Source organism: Typopeltis vanoorti, chromosome 2 (genome assembly GCF_054136105.1).
Source record: "Typopeltis vanoorti isolate ZY-2024b chromosome 2, IOZ_Tvanoo_1.0, whole genome shotgun sequence".
NCBI lineage: Eukaryota > Metazoa > Arthropoda > Arachnida > Uropygi > Thelyphonidae > Typopeltis > Typopeltis vanoorti.
Window position 1 is genome coordinate 41,341,061 of NC_143550.1, and position 21,915 is coordinate 41,362,975.

The window sequence follows — 21,915 nt, forward strand, 5'->3', positions numbered from 1 at the left end:
AGTTTCTCTAATGACAATGCCAGCGGTAAGGCACCACCGATCCTAAGAAATGATTGAATTACATGACACGACATGTTTGGTTCCCCCCTCTGGATATGTCTCATAATCTCTTATAATGACAAAAGCAAAGTCTGTGTTCTCCCGCTAAGCTTAGTTGCCTTAAGCGTCTCGAGTCACCAATAATGTAGTTACGAGTGCACCACTGCACATGCGCATTGCAGAAGGGAGTTTTGACGTGCATCGAATCTGAACACCTGACCTGAGAGTTGAAGCAGTATTCACTACTGACGGAACAGCGACGAGAGAGAGGTGGCAGCGCACGAGTTCCCCTCAAGTTGTTACATGTGCGGGTTAGCAAGACAACAACAGTGTTGAGTCGTTCGGAGCGTTTTGTGCTTAGCGCGGAAAACCTCCCACGCACTAGCGGAAGTGAGTAATTCTGGTTGTTAATATCAGCTGACTTCACTCGCTGTGTGAGCGCGCTGCTGGGCTCTAGACTCGTTCGTTTGGTGACATTTTAGACGAAACCCCCCCTTTTTTTTTATTTCGTTGAGGATTTTGTGTTTTGTTAATAATGTGAGACAGTCGACCCCCTAATTCGAAAACATTACCCTGTGGGATCTTGTGCAATATTAAGACGCTCACCAAACAAGTTAGAACGTGATCCCTTATGCCATCCGTCTGCGACCCCCCTGTAGTATCACGCGGTCAAGACATGGCATGTTTCTCTGCTTCGGACTCCTGTGCCGAAATGGAACCCTCGCCCATCTTCGCCCGCTTTTCAAGAGGACGGAGTAGCGTAGTGCAAAGATGTTGCGACTTTTTTCAAACCCGATCTAAAAGGCTAGAAAACATGCAAAAAAGATGGAGTGTGTGCGTGTCCAAAGATGTTTCCCCTACCGAGGATACTCACATTAGAACTGCCAGTGATCCGGGTACGGGACTTTCGCCCGAACATATAGTTGCAGTTAACGATGTACTGACCGAAGGTCAAAAAGGACATCCATCACCTAGGAAGTGGCGCTCTTCGATGGATATTGCAATGACCAAGCTGAGGCAAGAAATAGTAAGTAATACATCCGAATAGTTTATGGCAGAAATGAATTAATTTTCTTTGAATGTGTTGCTTTGATTTTAATATATTTAGTCTCTTTAACTGGAAGACTGTCTCTTCGAGTTATTATTTTTTTTTTTTTTGGAGGGAGTGGGGTGATAATTTCTCCTCGAACATATCTCATCGCAAGTGGGGGGAGTAATCTTAATTAAGAAGTGACCTCCCCAAATATCGACTGTTTTAAATTTTCTCCCGAGCAATGCAAAGGTTACTCAGTATTATGGATATTAAAATATCTTAAACAACATAGTCAAAAATTTGCCCTCATCTCAGTGCTACATTTCTGACGTACTTTCAAATACTTCAACCAGTTAATTGTGGGTGGGATTTCATCATTTTGAGTTTGCTATCGGTCAATAATCTCGTGATTCAGGGATGCGAAACAAACAGATAATGAAAGTTTTTGTGTCTAAAAATATCATTGGCCGAGTGACTAAGGTACAATCACTCAAAAGTTAATTTATGCTTTTTCCAAACAGATTACATTCGAAGGGACACGAGTCATTTGTCCTCCTTGACTGCGTATGGGGGGGAGGGAATAGAAGCAAGGCAATTCCATTCTAATTTCTAGTTAACTGAAAGCAGGTTTTTGCCTGCAGAAGAAAAAAAAAATCTGAAGACACAGGAGTATATATCTTACTAGAGTACTTAGAGGCATTTTGGAACTATGTAAAAAATTTAATTTTTTTTTCTAGGAAATTCATAACGCATTCTATATAATGGTACTAAAGTTCCTGTTGTTTCTAGCTACCTCCGAGAACAACAGTTAACTGAACATTTGTTCAATTTGGATTTCCCATAACAGTTACGTCTGTTTTTCTAATTATTTGATTCTTTCAGTTTTTGTTTGTGATTAATTGCTATAGCATCAGGCTCGAAACAAAAGTGTAGAAATTTTTACCCTATGAATTCTACAACGAATTCATAGTTCAATGGCTAGCAGTCTATTTAGAAAATTGGAATTAACCAAGAAGACAGGCGCTATATTACCTAACAAAAAGAGCTATAAGAATGAATTTGTAAAGATCCCCCTTGTGACTCATAAGCTAAGTATTGTCTAGCCCTGATTTAAGTCTTTTAAACTACTTTTCCTCTTTAATCTAGTGAGATATTCACATTCTGTAGGATAATAGTTTTCTCCTTGTAGCTCAATTAACCTATTCGCATTAAAAAAAAAAAAAAAAAGTTACAGAGCTTCTCCGAAACCATAGAATTAATGGTCAATTGGCTAAGGTTATAACGTTTTTTTCACACAGCTCCACCGGGATGCATTTACTGTATGTAAGCTTCCGTTACTTTGGGGAGGCTCTCACACACGTGCGCTACAGGATCGATGGTGAGAAGGGGGAAAAATAAAAAAAACGGCAATAGGAGAGTAAAAAAAGCCCGGTCATCAGAAGGATTCGCAACGTACAGCAAGCTAAACATAACTTACATCGCAAAGAAAAAGTATTTGTACTGAAAAATACAGAATCGATTGCATCAGAAGAATAAGATAAACAAGGGGTGAAACTGTCTGCGTTCTGTCTCCGTTGCGACTCTGTGTTACACAAGAGAATGTTATGTATGTTAATGAGAAGGAAGTGAAGGTGGCTACTGGGTATTTGGATCTCTGTTGTAACCTCATTTCTATATTTGTCTCGCCGTCAGAATTCTTACCAAGTTCCAAACACGTTGACCTCGTGAACTAGCTCGTCCTGTTTTATGTACTTTTGCCTTCCTGGCTCGCATTCAAATGTGGTAGTCATTAGTATTTTGGAGTTTCTTGCTTCTTCGTACACTCCTTTCTTTATTGTTATCCAGCCTGAGTTTCGGAAAGGGAATTTTATGTATGGTCCATAGAAAATGATATCTTTACCCTCTTCGATTGTTAGTGGTACGATCAATCATATGGCAGTCCAAAAATTATGTATTTCCGAAAACTTTTTTTTGCAAAATACAAAATTCATATTTACCAGTAGATGGACTCATCCCACTTTAAAAATCTTGTATTTTGAGATTTTGTACGCGCAATAGCGTCCCTAATAACTCTCTCAGCAATTCGTAATATGGGGTTACAACAGACTTAAATTCAGACTCTCAATAAACAGATATTTAATTTACAAATTATTTTCTTTGTCACATTGAGGATTACAGTCGCTATTGCATTGTTTGGATCGTATCAAACCTTAATTGCCTTTAAGTAGTCCAAACATCCGATTCGCATTGAAATATTTGATTCTGTTATGGAAAACCATTGTTTAATTTGATTTGACTGCATTTATGAAAGTTTCTTTTTCACTTTATTGATCCTTAAAACATAATCCTCTAAAAACGATTTACGAGTTCTCCAGACCCTCAAACACGTAAGCTACTCTTGAAAACCGTCACGCGAAATGCTACTTATCAGTATTAGTTAACGTAAATTCTTTGTGGTGCTTGACGGTCGTATATCGTGAATGATTGTGCCCCAGTTACAAAATGACAAGTTGGCTCTTAAACTCGTAATTGAGACCCTTTTTGTTTAGTACGTTCAGTGCATAATTTCTTGTCGATCCCTTACTTGTATTAAGCCAACAGAAAAGCTAACACTTACGATGATATTTGGGGAATCCGTCAAATTTTGAAGAAAAACCTAGCATATGCCGTGTCGATGGACATAATGGTTACGAACCCATCAATTTGCAGTTTAGGAACCATCTGAGGCAAAAACAATCCGAAAAAATGGAGCACGGAAGATTAGTTCCTTCTTGAAGATAATGCTATCGCTCCGTTAGCGGGAGGATCATTGTCCTACACAGACAATGCCCTGTCTGTACAAGAACTTATAGCAAAGCGGCACAGCTTTTTTTTATTATTTTTTTTAGTCGGGGAAAAAAAAGCCATGGGAATCTTTTTTGTTCCAAAGAAAAAGAAACTGCCACAAGGAGGAAAAAACCTCCAAGAAAATTGAATGGCATCACAATATAAAAAAAAGAAAAAAGAACGCAGGCTACCTTTTTCTGATATGAAAATGATGGAACTTATAACCGAAAAAAAAAAAAAAAAACCACTTTTCTCCAAATTAGTCTAACGTTTCTGCCAATCTGATCTCCAATTACTTATTGGAGCCTTTATAAGCCCGTGAGACCCTTGGTCACCACTTACATCCCTTTAAAATCAATTCATAAGACTAATAGGTTAGTTCAATGTCCTGGTACTGTTAATCACTTTATTTTCGTGCTTATATCAACAAATTCATCATTAGCCAGATTAATAGAACTTAATTATAGGTGGTATTAAATATATTGAGTTGATTAAACTTTCATGCAAATAGCTTGCTAACCGTAACATTTCACTGAATCTGCTTGAGCTAAAGATAGCGAACGGATTCATCCTTTAGTTTAAATGTGGTTCATTATCACACATCCTTTTGTGCAGAATTTTAGGTCTGTAGCTTCTAGATGTAATTATCTTAAGAATAGCAAAGAAGCGTTTCGCATATTGTGTTGTAAAGTCACCAAGCGAAACAGTAGGAAAATATGACACCATTTAGAACTAAAAATAAACGGAAAGTAATGTTACACTAGGATACGTATGATGACAGTTGCTCGTTGACGTCATTGTTCGCATTGTTATGTTGGCTTAGAATCTCCTTTCCTACTATCAAAAAAAAAAAAAAAATCTCGAGACCACGTTCCAGTTGGAACGTGGTAGGTTAAAGCGTGACCAGTGCATGCATGAAGAGTTCGAGATGTCCATATTAAGGCTTATTTAAGTTTTATTTTAGTACATTTCTGCTTCCTGTTGTCTTTCTTGGTGCTTAAGTACTTCCGTTTAAGTTGATTATGTTAGTTTAACGTACTCGTGCAGTTTCATTTTTGATCCTCGAACAAGAGGTTAAAGAAAAAATGCGAATGAAATTTAATAAATTTACAAAAATTTACTGGATTTATAGCTATTAGTAAATTGACTTAAACACGACGGAAATGTTAAAGACATAAACCACTGAATAAACATTTCGTATTTTATTTATTTTAATTTGCGACGCACCCGGAATGACAGACATGGCTGAGTCAGAACTTGTCTTTGCAGTAAGCAAAAAAGGTTTGGCATCCCGGAAAGAGATGGATCAGAGTAATTAACATACTGTTGCTCAATGACCTTGGCATCTTTGTCTTGAATCCAATCATAAAAAACACGTATGTTCTGTTTCTGATCAATCGTCTGTGTATATGTGCAGATGTTAATTAATTCTTGCCTTTATACAGACTTTTATTTAAAAAAATAATTAAAATATTTAGCAAATAACAGATATATCGTCTTAGCCATTTTATCAGCTAAATTATTTCGTAACATATTCAGCGAGTTAGACTAGGTGTTTTCCGAAATTTTTCACTCCAAAAACAAATAAACAATTCTCAAGGTTTTGAATATTCATTGAAGCAAAGATGTTTATTTTTAAAATTCAACATACGGGTGCTAGTGTGGAGAGAATAAGACTAGTCGAAAGCGGAAAGAGTTTAAGCTACAGAAATACGGGTGATGCAAAGAAAATCCACAAACACACCTCAAGGAAATTTTGTTTTGTCACAAACGTGATATGAGTACAGCATTGTGTGTGTGTGTGTGAGAGAGAGAGAGATCTGTCTCTCATCTGTATGCTTAGACTTTCCTGTATAATTTGTGCAGCTAAATAAACAGCCAATAAAATCTCCACGTTAAATTTATGAGAAAGGGGGAAAATTACAAATCCGGTTGATGTAATCGCAGGTTTTGTAATGTTTAAAATAAAATCGAAAGTATATATACGCCTTCGTAGTGCTGTTAGAACGACGAAGCAATGCACTATTCGATTTAGAAAATACCGAGTTCGATTCTTGTCACGACCAGGAATTCTTATGAACAACACACAGGCAAATCGGCCAGATAACACGCAATTAATATACAGAAAAATGATTGTGTGATATGCTTGATGTAGAGTGCCCTCTTGGGATGAACCCTTGGAGATATCACTTAATAATATTCATAAAATCGTAACTACTCCAATGAAATATATTAATCAACCCTCTGACAAATGTTTCTTTGAATTTGTAGTTAATTTTCTAAACGTTATGATGACGTGGAACAGTAGTACTAGAACTTTATATTGTCCCTTTTTCACAATGTCATTTTTCAAGGACTTTCTCGTCCTCTTCAAATATCAACTGGCAGCAAATTGCTGCAGTTACGTGGAGTGATAATCCCACTATCACTCCACACGCAAAATGAACTCCACTCAAGTATAAGCTCTCATTCTAATTATTCACAACTGTTCTAGCTTTTGTAACGCATTCGTAAATAGTTACGTGCCAATTTGCGTTTATATTATTCTTTCTTGTTTTTCTTGCTCACGTTTATGCCATCAACAGAAGGGACACGATATCGCATTAAATGGGACACTCTAACCGAAGTACACCAGCAAATTCAGATCATTTAATGTAAGGAAAATATTTTCCTCTTTCAGCTAAGGTTAATATCCTCACACGACCAAACAATCATGTTGTGTGAATATCTGAACCACACTTCCAGAAAATAGAGCACTTGGTGATTTGCAAGAAGGAACTGTTTATCAGAAAGGATCACTTTACTAGTAAACACCTTACCTTGATGCATGAGCTATCAGATTGTGTGTTGATTGTATGATATAAAATGGCGACAATTGCATTTAGCCTTCACTGAAATCTTGATTTGTTGGACGAATATTTTTCGTCTGTGTTTATTTCTTTTGTTCTACCAGATCGATATTCTATATTTATTTATTTTTTAAACGCGTATAATAGTTTTACTTTGTATTCTGTACTGGATACGAAATTAAATCTTTAAATTACTCGTGTAAATTAAAATCAATTGGTGCGCTGTCAGTTATCTTTCTCTGTCACATGACGAAATTTTTATATTTGGTTGCGTTATTAGTAACCTGAAATACAAGAGACAACCTCTTGTCGTAGGGGTAATAGTGTAATGCGTCACTCCAACAGCAGATGTGATCTCATCGAGGACAGAGAAGAGGTCACCTCCAACAAGACAGGTGTTAAATTCACTACACACACTTGCTGAACTGGTTTGCCGTTTTCAATTAGATGAAAATAGTTGAATGGCTCTTAGAAGATTTAGAAACTGTTAAAAATTAAGTGGAATTTAATTGAAGATGTGTAGAGAAAGGAGTTGGATTGTTTTGGAATTAAAGTTTCAAGACTTGAGGCCGGTTTATGTCGGTTAATTACGTATATTCTTCTAGCCGGTTTGTCTGTATTACTACAAGAACAATTTTGTTTCCAGCTTGTCCGTATGAGACTTAACTCGCCTTCGTTTGTAAAGACCCTTTAATTGTTCTTCACTCTGGTATTTCTTTGACTTCTTAATTGGCTCATTCTCGGAATTTCAGCCTGTATGAATTATTCGTTTATCACGAGGCTTACCAAGAATACTTATACAGTGGAACTATCACTTCCTTATCCATACATATCTATGTTAAGTTCTCCCTCATGGTCATCAAATTCATCAGAGTTCTGGCAGACATCTGCCCTCAGACAAAAAGGCAACTTGCAGGGCATTCACAACATTGTTGGCAGAATATCAACCTTGTTGACGGCATCCCTTATGTCGATGATGTAAAATGCTTGCAATGAGGCCAGAACATCCTTCACGATATGTTTTGTTAACCTCAACATGCAAGACTTCTGTCTTTCAAAAATGACCTAAAGTCTTCATACATATGTCATCATAAGGGGGTCATCTTAATGATACAATCCTGTAGTGTCATCTATTCCACATATTAGTTTTCCCAATAATTTATTTTTTTGCCAAAATGAAAGGCAATTACTATCTTCCTAAATACTGCGATAAACAAAATTTAATAAATTTCACTGTAATTGTATTAATTTGATGGCGATGAAATACGTCCAATTTAAAATACTTTGTCTCTTCCAGTATAGTTGTTAGAACTGGTAAATTCATTTGTTAATGGTGGCCTCAATGTCACCTAGGTTGATGACATCACTATTTAGATTACAGAAAATCCAAGCTTCAGAGATAGTCCGAGCGATTTTCAGAATTTGGCAAGTGGTAAATACAGCAGAGGAACGTTGAAGAAAACTAAGGCAGAAGTCAAAAACAGGATTCTAGATTTGGCGTTCTCTGGTATGCAATATCGGACCTCACAAAACCACATGCCATCCTTATGGTGGAAGGGTCTACTGAGTCTAATTTGCTACGGAGTAAAATGTTAATATAATCGATGTACATCATCACTAACAGACAACTGGACATGGCTTATTTTTGATTGAATCCCAAATTGCAGCTACAGTTACCGTGAATGTTGAGGTGGGTGTCCAAATGGTTTGTTTATATAATTTTTAGCATCATTATTATTTGCAATTTTTGTTGGCGTTAGCTTTCAGGAGAAGTTTTTAATCTCAGTGACATCGTTTGTACTAGTACAATACAGTGAGAGGTGACGATCTTGAGCATGTCTCATACAGAATGTGCCTGGTCTCCTTGCCATGACTTGGCTTTCTACATTTCCTCTTCATACTACTACTTGAATCTACTCCCCCATGCAACGTTGTGACAAATTATGCCAGGTGATTGGGAAATTTCCTGCATTACCATGAAATTCGCTGTTATTTACTGACTCCCAGCCTGAAAAACTATTTTACTGCTATAACCCCGAAATTGAAGATTTTGGGTTTCCAAATATGTTTGATGTTTTTCGGGAATGTTACATCATTCTTCTGGTTTTGGGTAAGAGGTATACGAAATACTTTTTGTTTTATTTTGGATTATTCTAGTTCTGTTACATTAATACATTTCTCTTCGCAATGATATCTTTCAGATCTTCATTACAACAAAGGAGGTTACTAACTAGAGTTGGACGTGTTTCAGCACGAATGATTCAACACAATTTGTCAGACCAGAACACAATAGAATCCTATCAAAACTCGCAAAATTGGTCCGCTTTGATAATGGGAAATAAAAGAAATATTGATTTAATCAACTGTTTTCTCTAGAATGAAAGAGGAAGTAATTTTCCATTGATTAATAGGTTCTTTTCCCACTTATTAATAAAATCCCAGAAAAGCATTGTTAAAGTCGTAAGGAGTGGACGATTCCAAAAGAGACCAAATGACATTGACGGAACACACCGGAATGTGACTTAATATATTCACCCACCCCCCTCCCCCCATTGTGGGTTCCTGTTCCGAGCCATTAACATACTCTGTAATCGCAGTTAGTTGTCCTTGTATCTAACAACTGTGTAGGACAGGAGGTTGTGTCTAACGGCATGCAAGAACGATGGGACAGATAAACCAGCAACATTTATAACTCGAGATAAAGCACCGTTGCTGGGGCCATTTCAATGGCGGAAGTCTGCCGAAACGGAGCTGTGAAGGAACACTGCAGAAAAAGAAAGAGCATTTCTCAAGGTCGACCTGTTCGATAGGGCAAAGGCAGAGTTGCAAGGACGTCACGTGTTGGCGAGAAGAATACGAAGAGTTCTACCTTGTTTGTAGACAAAGGTCTATAAACAGGTATGCGACTTGATTTCCCCTCCATATACGGGTGTCCCAACAATCTGTGTTATGCAAATAACCGTGTGGCTTACTGCAAATGTGCAGTAAGCCACACGAAATGTGAAACATAAGTGATCTGTGACGTCATTAAGCCGATCGTTTTCTATTTGAATAAACTTATTTAAAATTCGCTTCCAGCATCTTAAATTCATAGTTAATTTACATTAGTGTAAATTGAAATATTCCTGCGATGCCGAATACAATGGTTGGCTTAAACTGGTATGTAAATATCTTATTATTGTGAGGCTATTCCAAAAAAAAGCGTGGAGTTTCTAGTATCTTAATGTATTTGCTGAAATTCTGTGAATCCAAGGAATGAATGATAAAACGTTGGATAATACACATAAGGAATTCCACATCCTTGCGTTGTAATGGGTGTTTCCATCTAAAGGTGAGTTAGGATTTCCTCGGCCTTTGCTTCGGTCATAACCCAAGCATTTGTTGGGAACAAACATCGTGGTTTTGTATTGCATACGCTTATCTTTCCATCCGCATGAAATAAACCAAGATTCTTCACTTCAGATCTCTTTTTCTCTAGTGGTTTGGTGTCCAATGTTGTTTTTCGACCACTTTGCCATGGCTGCTTGTTTTTGTTGTGGTGCTGTCAATAGTTATCTTCTGATTATAATTCTATTCGGAATAGTGTTTGACTCATAGTGTGTTTTAGATGCCCACTCGCAGTTCCTGGTTGTACAATGCAGTCATTTGACCAATCGCTTCCCGACATTATTACAATCACTGTAATCGTCTAACACTGAACAAATTAATTTGTCTTTGCATTGAGGAACTATTTGGCTGACATTGACTTCGCTATTTTCTGTTTATCACAGTTTGCGGTACAGTAATCCCTCAATTAGTGCGTCATTTTTTTTTTTTTTTCGATACCCAAATTCGATTAGTGCGCCTATATACATCTAAAAAATAAATGTTACACATTTAAAAAATTTTCTATCTATACATTTTTTATGGCTAACTATTTCAAAAAATCATTCACCAGAATGAAATAATTTAGTTACCGATTTAAAACATTTTACAAAGTTATTTTTAATGGCTTACTACACTACTTCCATGTACACTATGTATACTATGTTCCAAATTTTTACCGCCAAAATTTGTCATCTGTTATAGTACGCCTACAGATTCGAGATCCTTCGACACTTCTGCGCATGTTACAAAAAGGAGAATCCATTCCGATAATAGGGTAATCAATCCATCCATCTTCTGGGATGAGTTGTTTATTATTACACTTCGGAAAATTAACTTCTCTTTTATGATCATTGTAGTTTTCAAAGTGGTAACTATTTTGTTTGTATAACAGTTGGGAAATTTTATCTATAAAGCACGTGATTTCGTGTTGGTGACCAATTCGTTTGTCCTTCATTTCTTTCTCCCCTTCAATGATAACGTCCAAGAGTTAATTAAATCTCATTCTGAAGAATTGAGTGATTCCGACCTGCTAAATTTAGATGCACTTCCGGAAGATCCCGAAGAAAATGAAGAAAATTTAACCACTGATGGTCTGCCAAAAGAGATTTCACAGAAACAATTTGAAAATATTTTTGGTACAATCGAAGTTTTTAAGCAGCAATGCTTCGAGGCTGAACTTGGTGAAGAGAGAGAGAAGCAGTAAAATTTGCAGAAGAGTAGAAGAGACAATAGGGTCATACCATCGGTTGTATGAAAAAAAATATAAACAAAACGCCTGCCAAACTACGTTAGCTCAATTCTTTGTTAAAAAGTAGAATAATAAAATTTATATTCTGAATGTTTCATTGTCATTCAGCATCATGGTTTTCCTTTAACTAGGCCCTGAGACATACCCTAATTCTTTTATAAGAAAATTAAGGTTCAAAAAAGAAATTTGCGGAACGAATTATACTTTTCCCATAGGTTATTATATTCGATTAGTGCGTTTTCGATTAATGCTTCTTTTTTAAAGAACGCATTAGGCGCACTAATCGAGAGATTGCTGTATAACCATGACATTGTTGCATCTAACCATCTTAAGAGGGTAGGGTTTTTGAGATATTCTTACCATCCGCCGTCTCATTGGTTCCTACTATCATCTACCATTCAAAACCACTGAAGTCACAGCCTTTACTGTAATCACACGCGCTTCACTTTCGCATCTATCGATCTATTCGAGACAGCCAACATGTTTTGTTCAACTGTCCAATCGATTTCGGTTTTCTCTTTAAAAAAATCTCTTTTCAGTCTCACTTAAAGAATAGGACAGAGACCCCAGTACAGGAAAAAAATTAACTCCGCTTTACTTCCATGTCTTCAGGTGGTGCAAATGAACTAAGAAAAGAATGCAGACATTAGTCAGGTTTTAAATTAGGACACGCGTCTTTTCGGGGGGGGGGGGGGAACAGTGCACACACGCAACCTCTTTTTTCTCTTTTAAATCCTACTGTTGCAAGTATTAATAACAATTAGCATAGATATGTCCCCCCCCCACCTTCCCCGACATACACACCTCGTAACAATGACGTGCGTGGAGCACCAAAAACGGAAAACATGGAAGTGCGCTCTAGTTACAGCTCTAGGACTCACAAAATATTTAACCGTTTTTCCAGACGTCATTAAAATAGGTTTTTCAACACTAGACTGCAGTTCGGTTCACTTGAAAACGTCGCTACTTCCCTGTATATAGGAAGATAGCGGCGCTTCAGTGTAATGCAATATTTTTTCTCTTTCAACCCACAGTTAAGTCCATAAACTTTTCGTGACTGGGATTACAAGAACAATCTTAAATAATAAGACACTAGAATTACTTGTTTTTGTCACCTTTTGCTACGGCAGATGAGGCTGTTATAAGATTACAACATACTGGCGTTTATCTCTGAGTGTTTTGTGTCCCAAACGTTTTTTTTTTTGTTCTATTTCCTCTGTTTTGAAGGTTACCAAGGACCATCTCAGAATGCCAAGCACTAAATGAAAATATTAAAGGAAGAAAACTGTCTTAGCTTGGGTCGGACTGGTTCTCGATGTTTAGTTGACGAAAGGTGAGCGGCATTGAGCAAGAAGATGGGTTCTGTTAACTAGAAAGAAATTGACGAAGAAAAGAACTTGAGAGAAAGAGGGTATGAGGTGTACGAGTTTAGGTAGAATAGGGGATGGTAAGGAATATAGTATTTCTCTGCTGATATCTTAGAGATTCCAGGTTCTCTTGATATCGGAAGAGAACATCTTTGGAATGCGATGATCTTGACTTTTGCAATTGTTTTTAATGTCTCACAAAGATCCAGACACAGTTAGATGGATATTTCTTAATAAACTATTTAAAAAATATGATTTCTGTTTTTATCAATCTGTGACTGCTTTTCCCATTGAATAATACCCCTTCTCAAATTATGACATTTTAATAATTTTTAATGTACTGAAAAAAATGCATTCACTTATAAAATAGTTTAACAAATTCATATGAATTTAAATGATTAATTTTTTCAGTTGTTCTGCTTGTCGCACCCTTTACTAATACCATAAGTAGGCTAAGAGTTAAATAATCTGTAAACTATGCTCCCGAGATCAAACTTGGAACTTTTTCAAACCAATTCCAGACCTTCAATAAGCTAGGTAATAGTGATCACAGCGGACAATCATTCATTTCACACCTAAATGCATCGACACTCATGTGTCGTAGGATTGAAATCTACGACTTGCGAAGATACTCGACCGGAAAATGTGTAATATCCAAAAATAAAAACTGGCATAGTATGTTTTTGTGGTTCCAAAACACCATTTTAATTTTTGATGGTTAAAAAAAAAAAAAAATTGGAGACAATACTCTATATTTCTTAATGATTGTATAAATTAAAAAATATTCGCAGGTTACGATATCGTCGAAATGGGGAAATTCTGTTTTATGTAGTTTTATCCAGCTATTGTCGAATCAATCTATCGCGTGCGATTAGCAATTATTGCTGTAATAAATAATTGGCGATTAACTTTATGGCATGACCACCTACGCAAAGTTTACAACCTACAGTACGTGGGCTCAACATAAATAGTAATAAAAATATTTCAGCACTAACCCTGCATATTTGGGATACCTGATTTTCCTCACCGTGTGGGACAGCATTTCCATTTAATCTTTCTTTTTTTAAATGATTCTCTTGCCTCGAACGGAGGGAGAAACTAGGCCAATCTGAAGCCATCAAGAGATCTTTAGTTCGTGTTGGCGAATGATTTTACGACGGTCATAAACTATTTTAAGAATGACTCTAAACTAATTCTTGGTTAGACTAGACGTTCTATTGACCTGAAGACGACCATAAGAATATCTTTTGTTTTGGATTATTGCCAACTAAAGGAGGAGGTAAGCCGAAAGTAAAATGAATTGGGAATATGTATCAATACCCCTAGAAAAACACGGAAAATTACAATATCAATAAAATATTTAATGTTTAATGCAGTGTATTGTTGCATCAGATTTTAATATAATTCAGATTTCTTGATGTCATCTCCTTCAGAGTCTTATCATTCCGACACTTACAATTCTTATTTTAAACTATTTGTTTTTAATACTAATTTTCTTTTACTGCAGTCGTCTGTATAGCAATTGACATTCCTTCCATTCTACTGTAGTCTGCAGTTGCGACATTAGCCCAAAAAGAAGGCAATTTTGATTTACCGGTAAATGTTTATTATAAAATTCTTTTTCTTCAAAATGGCCCTGAATTGTTGATAGACTTATTTTCTTAGCTTATTTCATTACTCGCTGTGATTGAGGCTAATAGTAGTGGGGGGGGGATGGGGAGAAACATTCAAACTACGGAATAGGTTAGTAGATTGTTGGCTTCCAAAGGACAGTGACTTAGAATAGCATTTCACGCATTTGTTATTCGCCATTGTAATATCGGAATTCCTTTCTCTGGCATATGTACAATGCCTCTTGTGACCTTCCTGTTAATGTGGCAGGAAGGGGAAAAAAAAAAAAAAAACCTGGTCCAATGTTTCCTGCTCTCTAGACAAAGTGTTTTGCTGGGTGAGCTCTAATTAGTTGCCAAGGTTTGAAAGGTTTTATCAAATGTCATTGACATAACAAGTGAAGAGACAGGTGAGAGAACACATACAAAGAATCAAATGAAGAAAATAATAGAGGAAAGCATAGTAGTAGAAAAAACAACAACATAAGAATAGATAGATGAATTGACCTGCTGCCACAAGTGGTTATAAAAATAAAAAAAAAATGATTGCCCTAAGTCAAATTTTATTCAGACCCTGCATTATAGATAGCATTAAAAAAAATTTTCCGGGTTCAGTTTTATAAATGAACAAATTTCTCCACACAATCCAGATCGTAATTTCCATATTTAATAGTAGCTTTTTGAAGTAGTGGTCAATAGCCACACGGAGAGTTAACCGCATATTTTGCATTCTGGGACACGTCCTGGATAGATATTGCTTCCCCAGAATGTCCACAATCTAGTTTAAACTCCTCTGTCCGGTTAAGCCTTTTAGTGCACTGGAACAACCTGTTTAGTTAAATAAAAGTACACTGGAGATCAGTGAGCGAAGGAGAAAGCATCGTGTGTGTACTTGCAACTTTTTCTTTTTTTCTTTTCCTTTTTTTTTTATATATGCATTTTTACGACAGAATTATAACAGCTGTTTATGAGAATTCATGAACGTGTTATTGAGTTAGGATTTTGCTTCCAAATATTTCTTCTGTTTCCAGCACAAGCGTGTTCTGTAAGTTTTTCCTGCTGTGCCATCTTTTCAATAGTCTGGATTTTGTCAGATTTGTTTAATCTAGAATCCCTACCTACTGTTGAAATTGCTCACTGAAGGATGGAAAAAGTGGCTTAGTGCGTAGATCGATTTGTTCTCGAATCCCACTTCATTGAAAGCGGGGTGTGTTGATAATTGCCTTAACCTATTTTTTTTGCTACTTGGGGTTTCAAGATAAATGTTTTTTTTTTTTTTTTTTTTTTTTTTTTTTTTTTTTTTTTTTTTTTTTTAACTTGTATGAATACGTCTTTTGTATTGAAGCTGTTTGGATTATTTGTGTTTCCTTTAATTTCATACAGTACCTTTTAAGAAAAATGCCTTTTGATGCAGGAGATAAAGTTGGTATTTTCCTTCAGTCATTATTAGGGAAAATGAAAAAAGATGATGATGATCAGAGATGCCATTTAAATCTCGGTAACTGCTTGTGCAAACATATTACGAAATTATATAGAAAACTTGGCACAGATTTGTTCATTGAAGTAGTTCACTTTTTTGTAATAAATTGTTTTCTCCAATTTCATTTTCTATGGTTTATCATCCAGTATCCATCACTTCTCTTGCAATAAAAATCGAGTTGTTGATTCCTCTCCTTTCACTTAAGTCAGTTGAAATCCGCTTTTCACAACGACCATAACTTATTTTCCTTGTGTTATCCTTTCATAGATCTTTACACAATCAATCGTGCAAAGATCAATTGTGTTTATTTTATCATCTTTGCGATATCTTAATTAGTTATTCGTATTATACAGTGTGCTAAAAAAAGAAATATTCTCATTCTGTATTCATTTACTTCCACGAAATTGGAGCCAACACATTTCTTTTTATCATTATATCAGACAACAATGTGGGTTACTGGGTGGAAGCGTAGTGTGGTTTCGTACAGAATTCTTAATAATAATTCTTAGCATTCTAGCGTGTATTTCTTATGCCCTAGGTCACAAATAGATAAGATAGCCACATACTGTCATCGTATACCAGCACACAGAAAATAGAATAACCATGTTTGGTGACATAAATTGGGATGAGGAATGTACATTGCAAATATGTAAGCATTTGTACTAAAACTATTATTAAACTTCAACTTGGAAACTAATTAGAAAATAAAATAAAAGTATATAGAAAACCAAACCATTTTTTCTTTCAAGAGCTTCTTCATGTGATAGTTTTCATTCTTTTTTCTGAATGCGTATCTTTTCTAAGCTAATTCTTTCTACTTCAGAGTATCTTTCTTTTACTTTCATCCTCTCTATCATGTTTGCCGGGCGATGCAACCAGTGGACATCTGTCAAGGAAAATCCTGGTTGTTGAGACGTAGTTCTGATACATACTTTGGCTCCTACTTCGGCCAGACAAGTGAGTTTGGATGATCTGACCAGGATCGTTCTACTAGTGGAATTGCTTACCGGATCAACAGCGCTTATCCCTTTTTGCGCATGGTCCAAAATACACAAATATATATATATATATCTACTCTATACTAGAAAATGATAAGCTGAAATTGGCAACGGATGTGGCGTCGGCTTGAAACGGATGTAGGCTGTAACGTTTTTGTTAAGTTATTTGAAATGTTTTGAAACTCAGGGACTACCCTGAGTGTCGAGTCTTCAAAATTCGAGTCATCGGAATTCAAGGAGAACCGGCCTACCAGTCCGGAACACGGGGGGATTGGGCGCCTTAGGTGTCAGGGGGAGGAGCCCCCTAGTGTGTGTGTATATATATGTGTGTGTGTGTGTGTGTGTGTGTATATATATATGTGTGTGTGTGTGTGTGTGTGTGTGTATATATATATATATATATATATATATATATATATTGCTGTAGTAATGTGCAATTTTGTGTGACTAGGTGGTGGATGGAGGACCCTTACATTGAAATCTAATTCCCTTAGAATGAGTTTTCGCGCTTGTCTGCAGAGACACTAACAAGATGCCAATTATGTGGAAAAAAATACTTGAAAAATAAAGAAAAAGAAAGTGTCCTTACCGATGTAGAGGCTATCTTATACATTCAATAAGTGAACATCCAATGAAAAATTACTCTGACTAGAACCACGAGGAATAGCACCGCCAAAATGCATCCTCATTCACAGAATGGTAACCTGGTACTGACTAGGCACATCATCCCTTATTTTTAATAGATATTAGAACAATATCTTAACTCAGTGTTTCTCAACCTGTGGTCCGCGAAGATGGGACAGGTAGTCCGCAGGCAGACTTAAATAAATAAATATATATATTTTTAATTATCCAAACAAAACCAAATTAAAATTGAATAAGTAAGTAAAAATTATTGAAATCAAATGGTTACTTAAAAAAAAAACAACAACAAATAGCGTCAGAATGTTCCAAGGCAGATGCAGTAAAACTATATTGTTATTCACTTCAGCTCTCTTTTATTATTCGTCATTTTGCCGCTAAATTTGTAGCGCAAAATGACGAATAATAAAAGAGGGGTTAACAACAATACTTTATTGCCATAGACAGTAAGGCAAGATTTCTTAAACGCCAAAAAAGTGTCGCCCAGGGCCAATCTCTTCTCCCCCCCCAGCTACGCCTCTGTAACTTAGTGGTCCGTAGAACTGTTTTAGGCATTTTACTGGTCCTTGGAATTAGAAAAATTGAGAAACCCTGTCTTAACTTGCCTAGTAAGATTATACATTTCAGACCTGTTGAAACGTATCAAACGCTAGAAGTATGGCTCTGTTCAAACTGTATGTCTCTACTTGGCATCGCCACTCGAAGAACACTCAGGCTATATAAGTAAGAAGTCAAAATGCCGAATAGATCAATGTTCTTTATGGCATATTTGTGTTTTCTAAACTGGATTACAAGTCTCGGGTTTATGGTTGTTGCAGAACAATTACAGATGCTAAAACTTTAAATTTTAGCGATTAGACGCTAATTTATATATATAAATGTGTGTTAAAGATACCAAGTTATTTTAAATATAAACCTGGTTTTTTAAACTTGGTATCTTTAACATATATATTATACCCAAGGGAAAAAACTTATATATGAAGTTAAACTCTGCTTAGTCTGTGCAGAGACCAAGCAGGGGAAAGTTGGTCTTGCCCAGTTCCGCATCGGTCACACACTCGTTCTTACTGAGAGGTGATGTGTTACCCATGTGCTAACACTAGTAAACGCTTTTATATTTCTATGTTAAGAACGTCATTGTTAAATTAGCAAAACTCGTTGCTATTTATATTGGCAATATTTTTGTATGTATTTTTATGAAGGGAAGAATATGGGGTGGGAAATCTTATTGCCCAAGGATTATGATTATGCCGATTTTTGCTTTAAAGAGAGAGAGAGAGAGAAGGCCCAAGGATTATCAACGCGGATGCTTTTGCCAATGACTATGCTGATAGTTTTTGCCTTTAAAAAAAAAAAAAAAAAAGGCCACAGGTCTGATTTTGTAACAGTCTTCGTATGTCAACTTTATTAAAAAAAACTCGGTGGTACTCTTTGTACTTAAAAACAAAATTTATATTATGTTTTCCAAAAGTGGCTTAGCACATGCTCATTTCTGTGTACTTATTTACAATCGAAAACTTTCTATTCGTCAATAGGGAAAAAAAAAAAAAAGGAATGAAATATAAATTGTATAATTTCGACGTATGGAACAAAGTTAACGAATCTGTGCAAACTTCTTACACAGAGGACAATACATTCTTGTGACACAGAGAGACATCGTTTTTAGTTGCCGATCGAGACAGCAGGATTTTGTTTGTCTGTAAACACTTCACAGCTGGCAGTGTATCAGGCTGTATTGTCTTCAGGTGTTGGAAGCGAAACAGACGTTGCGACAATTGGAACGAACTTCCGCATCAGTTTTTACTTTTAGTTTAAAAATATACTTTCAAACACGGAAAAGGTCGGTTCGTTGTCTTTTTTGTTCGTGTACTAATTCTAATTTGACCAGCAATTCTCTTAACTACCTGCTTTAGACGATTTTAATTAAGCTACCTGGAATGCTCGCATTCTATAGATCGAGGCTCGAGATATTCCTGATTTCTTTCAGCTCATTTTTACCACTAAAGGGAAGCTTCTTTCACTTCATTTTTATTTCGTAATCCTACTACTAAAGGAAATGCGTGTATTTGCAAGGAAAAAGGGGATGGGTTGAAAAACACACGTGACTTAGAGTATCACCAACAGAAACTCGAGAACAAACAGTAATTATCATCGCGATAAAAAGGCTTGTTGGATTATTCACACTTGATTTATTTTATTACACTAATCACGCTCTTTTATCTACACAGGGTTCAAATTTTGTGTGCCTTCCTTTTCCTCTGAGAAGAGGCGGAACCAGTAACTCAACTAACGTTTCTTAAGGCTTCGTCGGCAGTATAATAACATGCTTGAGTTAAGCGGAAAACAGACAAGAGACTTTTTCGTGTGTTGTGTCCAAGAAACTAATCTTTACGAGAATTACTTGGAGGGGGAGTAAAGAAAATACATAACAATTTTAACACTACACATACGATAAGGTGGGTTGGGTTGTAACAGCTCCCGAGAGTACACGATCAGTTATTTACTGGTCTTACCTCATTTTTGGATCCTTATCCTGAATATACGTTGTGGTTGGTATTACGGCAGAAATATCTAAGACTGAGGCCAGTGTATTATTGTACGTAAGCTGCATTGTCTGTTTTGGAGGTGAAAACCCCCGAATTTTCAGAGGAAAACCCGCTCACTTAAAAATATTGTCTGTTTGATCTTTTCTGAACTATTAATCTCTTATTCCGTAGCCTTTATTCTGTCGTTTTATTTTGTCATTCCCGCCTAACAACAGAAATTCGTTTTTCTTATTTCCTTGGCATTCTGCCTCAAGTCTCTTTCTGTCTTCCTTCCTCTGTACTAAACCGTAACTAAGTTTCCACCTGACAGACCAGCTTGAGGCTGGCTTTTCAAGTGGAAAGTTCAAAACTAAGGCTATATCCTCTCACATCTCGTATGCGAAATATTTTTATTATAATTAAGCTACTGTTAACACTATAAGAATACTGACTTACTAAATTAAATTGAGGGAGGAATATAGTTGTTTAAAAAAAAACAACAAAAATGCGTGGAATGTATCTGGATAGATGGGAGGGCAATTTAAGTAGTGAATAAAATTGCCAGTGAGAGAAATGTGAGCCTCAGAGAGGTAACTTAAACGATGACTTCCTGTAGTAAAATATGTAGTTAAATTTCCTCAGGAAAAAAAAAAAAAAAAAAACCGAGGGAATTTAAATGCATTTTGTCCTCTTCTATCCTCACCTGTGGTTAACGAAACACAATTTCAGTTTTCACCCTCTAAGAGTCGTAGCATATCATTCGAAGCCAGTTAAAGAGTAGGACTGTGTCCAGTGGGTGTGTGTGTGGAGAGCGGGCTGAAATACCTGCAGTGTACCTCAAACCTGCTTATTCGCTATCGTGTCCGCTTCCTGACGATTTAATGTTGTAGCTACGTCCTTCATTCAAGGTTAGGTCTTGTGCGTTAGCAAGTTTCCTTCGCCATCTCTGCTGTTGAGGTAATGAAAGGTGTAGATAGTTATATGACAATCGTTTGAACAGATTGGTATGTCTGGAATTTCTCGTTTTGAGTCTCTAAATAAGTACTTCCACCACTTATGCAAAGAAGCGTGTATGTAATGGCTTCCTTGCCTGCAAATCCGGTTAAGATACGTGATGACACGAGCGAAAAATTTTCCTTTTCCACGCATTTTACTTGCTCGTGTGAGCAACATTTCATGCTGAGCTGGTGGCTAATTACCACTCATTGTTTGCTAGACAGCTAGTGTTTATTAGTCACTGAACACGTGACAGGCTGAGGAATTACAAAGTACATTCCCTAGACAACGGAAGCCTGTTCGATGCCCTGTCAAAGCAAAGTAAACCTGTGGTAGCGAACTCCTCATATTGGATCATTTTTTTTTTTTTTTTTTTTAATAAAAATCGTTCGGAAGTGTGGCTTTTCTTCTACCGCTGTTTTAACCGTTACTGAGAGCCTCGCCCATGGAAAAAATGTTGTTGGTATTTTATCTCCCCTTCTGTGTCCCAGTTAACAAGAAAGTAAATATTTGGCCTTCTCAATATGCCAAAGGGGATATTCTCCCAAAAATAACAAAACGGTAGTTTATTTTTATCCCACCCTTTTCCCTAGAGTAACGATAGAAATGAGGAAACATTTAAAGGTGATATAAATTCCGTTTTACAAGTCACAAATATTCTTAAGTGGTCTAAGATATGCACATTCATTACCATGGGTGGAGTCCTGAAGTCTCCAAGAGGCCTAAAGTATCCTTCAGACCGAAAAGAAGCAGAGTGATGATCCCACATCGGACGATAGAAATTCTTCTACCTCTAGACGTCCATGCCACCATTGGAATTTAAATCTACGTCACACACCGAAAGTTCTCTCCACTTACCAACTTAAGCCGGCAAGGTGGATGTAAGATGAACTTGAAATTTCCATCAAACTTTTCTCAAAGTAATATTCACAAGA

General features: G+C 36.4%; 1 protein-coding gene across 1 annotated transcript in view; it reads left to right on the forward strand.

Moving 5' to 3' along the window:
* Nucleotides 1–302: 302 nt before the first annotated feature.
* The window catches only part of LOC150108958 (uncharacterized), a 47,094-nt gene continuing 25,481 nt past the window's right edge, over nt 303–21,915 (forward strand). Inside the window, exon 1 of the mRNA XM_090404543.1 lies at nt 303–1,066. Within this exon, the coding sequence (XP_090260669.1) occupies nt 671–1,066 (396 nt within the window). The 5' untranslated portion in view covers nt 303–670. The remainder of the gene's footprint in view (nt 1,067–21,915) is intronic.